We start from the raw sequence: 10,172 nt of genomic DNA on the forward strand, positions 1-10,172 counted from the left end.
GAGCTACAGAGAAATGTAAAACTCATTCAGACATTGAGCACCTGCCACAAAACTTTAACCCAAAACAAAACTATTGTTGATTCCAGGGTGGCAACAGTGTTCTCTGGTCAGTGCAAGCATTTTTAAGCTTAGCTAATATTAGTAATGTATTTATCATTTCCTTTGTTTACAGAGAGCAGAGGTGCGTGAAAAGGTACTTGGTGAGTTGAAGGAAGCTGGATTGACAGGAATTGAAGAGTGTGTGGTGATGTACACTAAACAATGAACATGATTCAAAGTGAGGGCCTTGTTACCTTTGTGATAAACTTAGTTTTTTGATGTACACATACTTACATGTTCATGTATTTTCTTTGGAAATTACTGTATCTTAAGTGTTGATAGTACCATTGTCATCATATATGATTTTGACCTAGTTATCATCATCATCATATGTAACTACTGTACATATTATCAATGTTATTCAGTAAGAGTATGTAACACGTTATCATCATCATTCTGGCTAGCTGTATGTATGAGCGAATTTATCATTTTCCTGTATGATTGTGTTAACATCATGACGTAAGGTTGTATGACTCGCCATACACCAACATTATTGCATGAATGCATACATTTTTAGTTTGTATGAATGTGACTTAAAATACTATAATTCTTGTCGCCATGAGGGTTTGTTTCAACCCATAACTATGGTGTTCCATAATAACACAAAAGAAAATTATCTCTTATGTAGTGTCAGATTATTTCTAAAGAGTAAATGGTGGACATCAGTATTGAGTATTCTTCAGCAGATGTGTTCAGCATCACAGGTGAAACATTAATCTCGGAGTACGTGGAGTACAGGGACCAAAACCATTAGTGAAGAAACTTAATGCATCAACTTGTCATGCAGGTAAAGATATTTCTTATGAAGAAAATAAAGTTATGTTTAGTATTTGATGATATTGTACCATATTGCTTTCTTAATCTTTGATAAATGTAAATTTTCTGAGACCACATCTAATTTATTTTATTTTTGTACTTGCATTAAGACTGTGATGAAGACATTTGTTTTATGTCGACAAATTGTGTAAGCACAATTAATCATCTACCTTTAATTCAGTTTTTATTAAACTTGCTTCAAATGCTCTAAGTTATGAGTACTGTACAGTATATTACAAGATCTTTCATGACATTCCTCGAATAAACATAACATTAAAAATATTAAGCACACTGAGGCATAAAAACTATTTTTAGTAGTTATATTTACTGTACATGCATAAAAATACTTCATGCTTTCAAGAGAAGATATACTGTACAGTATTTGCAAACAAAGGCAAATTAAGTACCTGTATATTAACCCTCTCGCGCACCATGACATGAATCGTGTCATGTTATCGGGTAGCACTAACAGCATCGGTGACACGAATCGTGTCATAAAACTTTAAAAAATTCACCCCAAAAAGTTTTCAAGATAATTGCGTCAAATTTTCGTGCGCCATACTGTAGATGACTGTATGATCTCACGAGGCAAGCTTCCAGAAAGTGCCACTGCATGGGTGGAGGTAAGCGCGGATCAATTGTTTACCAGTCTTTTCCCGTCAACCAAGTTGGTAGGTTACGTCTCTATTCCTTTAACTCCTTTCAAACCCTTCCCACCACACCCACTGTACACATTTGGAATACTGTGATGTTTTATATTAAAATATTTTTTCAATTGCCTGTAATATTTTTTTGTTATATTCACAGAGAAAATATTTGAAACTCAAATTCATTCAAACAATAACGGAACATGCCTCATAAGGTTCATTATCATGGAAAATATTTGGGAGGCGAGGAAACTGCTTCCTATCACAAAGGATTACCTAGCAGTTATAGTGAAAGTGATGGGAGCAAGGAAACAAAATTAGGAAAACAGCAAGCAGCTTGTCCCTACCACTGCCTCCACCATATATATTGTAGATCTTATATCTGGCCTATATAGTATGTTTATATACTGTACAGTATAAGGTACAGTATACTTATAAATTAATTTTTAAATTTATGTATGTAATTGAATATCGTAATTCATACAGTAGGATGATATACTGTACTGTACATAGCAAACAAAAAATGTAGAGGGAGAGAGTGGCTAGGAGCACGACCCTTGGAAAACTGCCCGCTTACCAACTTCAAAAATTTATATGTTAACCATAAGTGCTACAGGATATTTAAGACCAACCTTTTTCTTCCTAACATTACAATGCACTAAAAGTTCATACACTAAACCTCATAGGTACAACAAAAATCTAAAAAGATATAAAGGTTTTGGTGATTTTTTATTAAGTTTTTAGTTTCTCACAATTTTCTCTGAAATTATTAGTCTTACTAAAATTTGAAAGCCACTATTGGAAACCTCATAAAATTCTGCTTCTATAATTATGATACAGTTGTTATGTTTGTAAGAAAATATTAAGAGATATAGTGTTGGGGGTAAAAGGTCTTTATTTGGAGTGGAAAATACACTGTAGTTGTTGTTTTTCTTTGGTCTTATTTATTTTGTGGCTTATGTTAAATCCAAAACAATAACAAAGCCATCTATGTATAAATTATCCCTCCCTCCCCCCACACATGCAAAAAAAAAAAACTTGTGGGATAAATTGGTTACAGAATGAAGATGCCCAAACAGCATGTGTGGTGGTGACAGGTCCTATTATGATTTTTGTCGTGGTCACAGAGACTTAAACTTACTGCGTCCGTTAGAGGGTTAAAATTAATATGTGTACTGTACATATATATCAATGCTGTTAAGTTTAAGTTGAAGTAAAATGACAACATATTCTTCTCATTTGTTTCCATTTTACCTGTTTCACTTATCTTGCTCTAATACACACATTATGTCTCAATTCCTCTTCTCTTTACTCCATACATTTGTCAGATTTTCCCTCCTTTCTCTCTTATCTCCATATAGCTGTCAGGTTTCCCTTCAACAACTCTCAGCTATATTCATTTTTCTTATCATAAAACAAGTGATTGCCTCACTTGGTATTTGAAGAATTTACCAATGTTTGGGTGACAATAATTATGAACTTTGTGAAAGTAATATTTAGGGTATAATAATATACCTTTGTTAGGCATTATGAATGGGTTTTACTAAAATATTCTTTAAAACTATTACACACAAAACATTTTTTATGCAGTACATTGTATAGTAAAGTATTCATAGACAAATGACCACATGTACAGTAGCTAAAATAACTACCTGTGCATACTTTGTGGGAAACAATATGAGAACATGGACGATAAATTTTGGTGTATGAGGGCTGTCACTAGTCACACATAAAATTTTGGAACATATCAACCCCACCTGCACAGATAGTTGTTTTAGCTACTGTACATGATAAAGGAAACTTAACTACTCTATCTGTTAATCACCCTAAAGTAGAGTTGAGGTATCTAATAAACAAAGACATCAACTTGCTAGTATCTTCTACAGGGTGCATCTTTGTGTAGGAGATAAATTGCCTCCGAGCACGTGTTACTTCTGCCAAGGTGACCTGCAGAAGGAGGGTTATATGAGTAATTTTCAGTACAACCAGTGAAAGTAAAAATAATTTAGCAATGTAATATAATGCAGGAAGATTTTTATTATTACACCTGCAAATGGACAGAAAAGACAGACTACTAGCTATTGTTCGTGTGAGAATAAAATGGGTAGAAAATACCAGATTTCAGTACAACCTTTTCAGTTTGCTTCATTCTCTTTCTTTAACTTATATTTTTTTTTTATCCGTTCAGATTTTTTTTTATTCAGTCAATGTTACATTAGATATACTAAGGATGTATAAAGGAATCTTTGAGCTAACTTTACTAAATGGAAGTGAAGCAGAACCTTGGTGGAGAAAAATTTTTCATCTAGAAATTACATACTTGACAACAAATCGTGGGGTGAAGAGCATGCTTAGAATAAAAAAAATATACAAATCGGATTTAGAAGTGGTAATGAGAGTTGACCAGTTTATGAAGTTAATGTGGTCATACTGGATACAGTGGTAGTATGGTTATAATACTGGATTGAATGTCCATTGATCCTGGATTCAAATACACATTCAACAGGCAAAATGTTGGCGAAATCTGGCGAGTCAATACTAAGTACCGTATTAATTACCGTAAGTTGCAGGGTACAAGTCCACATTTTAAGCTTGAAAAAATCTCTCCAAAACCAGAGGTCGACTTATACACCGAGTATAAATTGTGAAGCTTTACCACAGAGTGGTAAACAAATGGAACAGCCTGCCTAACACTCGCTGTGCATCACTTAGCGTAACTCCCGTGGCCTGCCGCTAATATTACCTACTGAAATTCATGTTTGGTAAACTTATTTAACAGAGATTATAATAAAATAGTAAATTCCAGTATAATTAAACGAACACCACACCACACGCCATTTCTAACAGCCGATGCGCAGTAAACAATCGCTCAGAATGCCACTAAACCCAGGCGGCCAGCCAGACAATTACCCAATACAGTACTATGATATGGGTGCTATCTGTGTGTTGAAGGCTCCACTGGCAGTTTGTTTATACCAAATGATGCAAATGTTGGATCGTAAGCCAGGTGTACCATAATGTTCTACTATCATACCGTATATAGCAGTACCATAAAAGGTGCTATACTGGCATGAAGTGTAAACAATATTTTATTGGAGGTGCTGATTTTGTCTTGGCGTTTACCAGAGTTCTTACGAAGATAACTTGCTGAAGATTTTTAGCGGTTGCTTGCTGTCCTACATAGATCCTGTTGCCCACTTCCCTTTTTGTATGAACTATATAATATATATATCAAATATTGAAAGGTATTACGGTAAGTGTCTTGATGAAAGTGGCGTGGCCTTATTAATCACTTTCGCCATAGGCTATATCCACATTTCAGTTCTAGCCTAGCCTATGTTTGAGCCTTTGGGGGGTCGACTTATACGGCGAGTATAGGCCTAAACTTGAATTTTGAACTAAAAATCTTGAGTTCGATTTACTGTATACGCCGCAACTTACGGTATAAGTGAGATAGCCTCATACACAAGTAATGTATAATTATATGATATTTCTAGGAAGCATTGAAGTATTGTACAAGATTGATAGAAAAGGCTGGTTTCAAGTGGTTTCTGGGATGTTCCAGCAGTAAGTATGAATGGATGATGGCAAACAGTAAAGAGAAAGTCTGTATTTGGCACACCTTACAATATAATGTGAAGACTAGGGGGGGGATAAACAATTACCAATAATACTACTGACCTTCCTCCCCAAAGATATTGATTCTTCAACCCCAGGAACCTTAATACTATCTCCAGGTACTAAAGTTCTCTGGGCTGACATAATACAGCTTGTTACATCCTGCAAGACAAGGAGAGATTCATCATAATACTTCAAATACCATTTCACCTCAAAGTCTTCATAAACTATTTTGTAGAAAAGAACACAACTAATAGTTCACATATATTCAAAGAAAAACATTACATTTATATGCTTTAAATTCTCAGACTAACTTTGTACTTTAAAAGCCTCTCACTTGGGTTAAAAGAGCCCCAACTAAGCATACATACCAAATTTACATGTAGTATTGGGGTATTAATGGTGATGTAATTTGCAATGAACTTGTTTTATTGTTGCAGAGAATTTGTAGTATTACTGCTACAGAACTAGTATAGTATTAGTAAATGTGATGTAAATACTATTGTACAACTTATGTTAATATATCTACTTCCACATAAATTCTTCACATCATACATTACCTGTGTGGTACGATCTAGTTCAAAGAGAAAATTTGTGGAAGACAGTGGCTGCGTCTGCGTAGACTGATTAGGTGGAGGAGGCTTGCATAAATATAAAGCATCGTGCATGGGGTCACATGGAGGAGCATCTTCTGGTAAGACTGTGAACATTGGAGAGTCCCATCTGTTGGGATAATTTAATTGTCAAAAAGTGTTTGCCACTAAAAGTGAACAAATACAGTACTTTATCACAGCAGTGTCTAAGAGGGGTCATGACTCTGGGAAGTAATGATGGGGAATATTGAAAATAAAAATTTATCTTAGCCCTCATTATGATATACCTACCTACCAAGTTTAGTTAGAATCCATTGCTCTTTTTCAATTTACTATACTGCTTTCATTATCTTACGGTAATTATACACACAGAGTCATGCCACTCAAATCAAGCAACTCTTGATGAACAGCACTACTGTCAAGGATGTGGAGGAACGAGGCGGGTCACTGGATCACTAGTTTTGAGACAAAGATTACATGTGAGTTGAGTTGCCAAGTACGTAATTAAATATCCTATACAAAGTACTTTTTTTCCCGCCTGGACATTCAAATTATGCCACGAAAATTAAAGATGTAGAGAAACATCACCCGAGGTCGCTATGGTGGACATAGAGGAACATCACCCAAGGTTTAAGGGCTAAAGGTAAGTCATTAATTTTTTAGTCATTTGATATTTTTGGGAAAAGCTTTCATAGACACATACATCAATATGCATACAGACATGCAGATAGAGACCAAACCAGTTGACAGTACTTTTGCTTTTAACACTACTAAACATCAGCCTCTTATACAAATTAATATTTTGTTTAACAGTAATTCCTTACAATTTGTATTTTCTTTGTTAAATCTGCCATGCTCAATTAAACAGTCTAATCATATTAAATACAACTAGTTTCGAATTAATCACCATAAACTTCATTTACTCTGGCAACTTAAGTTTATTATTCTCTAAAGAAGATGTGAATGTTTATCAAATACAGACACAGGCATAAAATATATACAAAACTCACCTATTACTGCTATTAGGTGTCTCATATCTCATCACAAGTCCGTCAAATACCTCTCGGGTATATCGTTCATTTTCTGGTCTCATCTGGTTCCAAGTCCATGCTTGCTCAATGGGGGCTACACACTGGACTAAGCACTGAGTAGTTTTAATCTGCTTTGATGCACAATAAAGTTCATACCTGGAAAAAAAACATTAAAATGCTGAAGTGTGAAATCATACTTAATAGCCTAGGGGAGAGACAAGTGACCACCTAAATCATCTACCAGAGTTCCCTGAGTGTGCCTTTAATAAGAGTCTCAGCAGAAGTGGCATAAACAGCTGAACCAGGATTTATGATGCAAACTCCAAACCCAGCATGATGGTTATTGTGAAATACGACTTGCCATGACATACGTACAGTATATAAATAAAAACTCTGCACTACTATGTTTGACTGACTCCTCAGTCACATATTTCGGTTAGTTTTATCAATTTTAAGATTCCTTCTGCCATTGTATTAAGGGAAAGAAAAAGGCGAGTTATGAGGTCATTTATCTCTTCTCCCCAGGCCACAAATAAGGCTTTGATCATGAAAACCCACTTTGAGTGACCAGAGCATAGAGGGTTCTCCAAATATATCCTCAGACCATAAGTCACAGAAGATAATCCCAAAATCACTTATGCCCCTGACAAACATCATACAAATTACAGTATTCAATTAGTATCGAGTGACAATGTTTAAGTGTACAGTATGTTGACATCTGCTGATTTGATTGTCTCAATACATATTTTTGGTTGTAAACACCTATTTTACTCTCTTCTGCAATATCTTTGCTTTTAATTAAGATAAAACAATTTGTAAAGAAAGAGGAATCAGTTTACTCAGAGCCCATGAACATACAGCACTCTGATATGTGAGAATAATTGTGTGAATTAATGACTTTTGCAACTCTAAGAGCACTACAGTATGTGTATAGTAAAAATATTGTACCTGAAACCTTTGATGTAATTTCCTGCATCCAGAATCACAATGTCGTCCTTATTCAATAACCTTATAGCATCTCCTTTCAGAGTTCCTCGGATCTCCTTCTCTTGCTTTGAATCACTAAAAATTTCATTCTTCTGCAAAGAAATTCAAATTCATGATGGATTTTATCTTTGTATGTGTACAGGGGCGATTCTGTGAGTTTTTCTGCTTGCTAAGTGAGGTATGTTTAGAGAGAACATGTGAGTAATTTTTTAACTATAGGAGTAATATTACAATCACTCAATCTCAATGATTCAGCTCAAGTGGCTGTAGTTGAGCTGAGCTGTGCAGTATAAGGTAAGTCAGTACAGTCCATCAGTTATATCATTACAAAATGTAGGCCTAAAGCATTCTTATGACATATTATATGTCATAAGAATATATAAATAATATGTCATGAGAATGCTTTAGGCCTTCATTTTGTAATGATATAACTGATGGACTGTACTGATTTACCTTATTCTGTTCAGCAAATCAGCCCAGCTCAACTACAGCCACTTGATTGACTTGAACTGAATGATTGACTGATTGTAATATTACTCCATACTCCTATAGTTAAAATATGATCTATATTAATGAAATAAGGTACAAGAAGTGCATTAAAATAAGAAACCGAGTGTCAGTTGCATCTCACCAAGTCACCAGTGATAGGGTAACCTACACACATATTCCGCAATTGTTTATCTGTGATCAGGGATCACTGATCAGTAAGTACTGTATTTGCAAATGACTAAAGTTATCATAATTTATAATTCATTGTAATAATGACACAAATAATATTTAACTAGAGAAGCACGCTAACACGCTTCTATATTATGCTACGACGGATAGGTCGCAGCCTCGCAGGTTACGGACTTATGGTACCATTTCTACGATTATTTTGAATAATTTATCATTAATATGTAGGTTATGTCTTTTTACAGATAACAGTTGGATTACCACAAGCAAATATGGATAAATTTGTTATTAAAAATAAATACTGTGCAACAGAAAACAAGGAATCTGAGGGCCCTCCTGCAAAGAAGTCAAAGGGGGATTCTGATGCTACAACTACTGCAAGTGTACATTCATCGCAGAAACAGAAAAATAAGGAGGAAGGCACTGCACCAACTGACATCTCAGAATCTGCTGCTAGCAACCATGTTCAGCCCCATCTAAAGGAGTATCCCAAGCATTGTGAAGGAAAGTCCCATGCTCGGTCATTCGTGGGTGCTTGGTTTGACCAATATGAGTGGGCTGAATATTCTCAAGAACGTGATTTGCCATTGGGTATAATGTAACAGTTGCATGAGGCGCCCATGTCTGAAAACGTAAACGTCTCCATAATCTCCATTATGTGTGACGCGTGAGATCATTCATTTTTTCGCTGATGTATGTACATACATTGTAAAGACACTGCTATATTTTTCAGTGTTTGTTATATGGTACACCCGCCCTTTATGTGACTATGTGAGCAATAATACAGTTTTAGAGATATGTTCAAGTGTGTCAATACTCCAATGAGTCATGATTAGTGGAATAAGAGCGTTGCCATTATACCGCCGTATGCTGATTAATTTAGGATGGCGTCATGAGAGACGTCACTTCACATTTGTCAATCAAATTGGTGTAATAATGCCAAAAACTGCATCTTGCAAGTTGTACACAGGTTTGGTTTTGCCCCCCCAACATTTACCTTGGCCCCAAAGTGGCCCCCCCCCCCCCACTTTCCGAAGGCTAGAAACGCCATTGTATGTGTACCCCAGACTGTCCTTATACAAGAAACATGAAATCATCTACTATTGTCTTTCAGACAACCCATTCTGTTAGTGAATCACAACTTATCTACTGTCATGGATCCTCAACACGATAAACAGTGTCAAACTCGCATATGAAATGTTTACTCAAAACCTTGAAAATTTCCATTAAATCCTTTTGTAAAAAATTAGTAGAATATCTATTCTCGGTGATTGTGTGAGTAGAATGAACATGTCAAAAAGTTAGACTGCAGTGTGAAGTGATGCGCAATGTTTCTACAAAATCGGGTGCAATTACCCACTTTGAAATTCTTAACACAGAACATTTAGTGGGCCCAATAATGCAATACTCACCCCCACAAGCAGTTCATTTTCACTCACTACTGTCACCTTCTTGCTTTTCTCACTCTCAAAGTAGTTCTTTATCTCCAAGGTTCGTCTTGTCTTCCCACTGGAGGGAAATCCAGATATGATAACCAAAGGCATATCCCACAGGCCACCCAGCACCAGCAGGAGCAGGTGGTGTTTATTTACCTTACACAGGCCTCAGGGCGCTTGACAAGATCAGGAATAATAACATTAAACATAATCTCCATATATTGCAGCCTTTGATCGTTGTTTTGAAAAATAAGGAATAAATTTGATAAT

At 35.6% G+C, this 10,172-nt stretch overlaps 2 protein-coding genes across 4 annotated transcripts in view; one reads left to right on the forward strand and one right to left on the reverse strand.

The window, feature by feature from the left end:
- Nucleotides 1-2,796, forward strand: part of LOC121878752 (centromere protein I-like) — a 28,862-nt gene extending 26,066 nt beyond the window's left edge. For all 3 annotated transcript variants that reach the window (XM_042385115.1, XM_042385116.1, XM_042385117.1), the window contains exon 15: nucleotides 173-2,796. In XM_042385115.1, the coding sequence (XP_042241049.1) occupies nucleotides 173-265 (93 nt within the window). In that variant the 3' untranslated portion in view covers nucleotides 266-2,796. The remainder of the gene's footprint in view (nucleotides 1-172) is intronic.
- Nucleotides 2,440-10,078, reverse strand: LOC121878755 (protein KTI12 homolog). The gene is made up of 6 exons (XM_042385121.1): nucleotides 9,879-10,078; nucleotides 7,753-7,883; nucleotides 6,784-6,960; nucleotides 5,741-5,903; nucleotides 5,244-5,342; nucleotides 2,440-3,509 (listed from the first exon to the last, which is right to left on the reverse strand). Exons 1-6 carry the CDS (start codon nucleotides 10,008-10,010, stop codon nucleotides 3,384-3,386), a joined length of 828 nt encoding a protein of 275 aa, XP_042241055.1. The 5' UTR covers nucleotides 10,011-10,078; the 3' UTR covers nucleotides 2,440-3,383.
- Between the last annotated feature and the right edge of the window lie 94 nt (nucleotides 10,079-10,172).

Source organism: Homarus americanus, unplaced genomic scaffold (assembly GCF_018991925.1).
Source record: "Homarus americanus isolate GMGI-L3 unplaced genomic scaffold, GMGI_Hamer_2.0 scaffold2558, whole genome shotgun sequence".
NCBI classification, from domain to species: Eukaryota; Metazoa; Arthropoda; class Malacostraca; order Decapoda; family Nephropidae; genus Homarus; species Homarus americanus.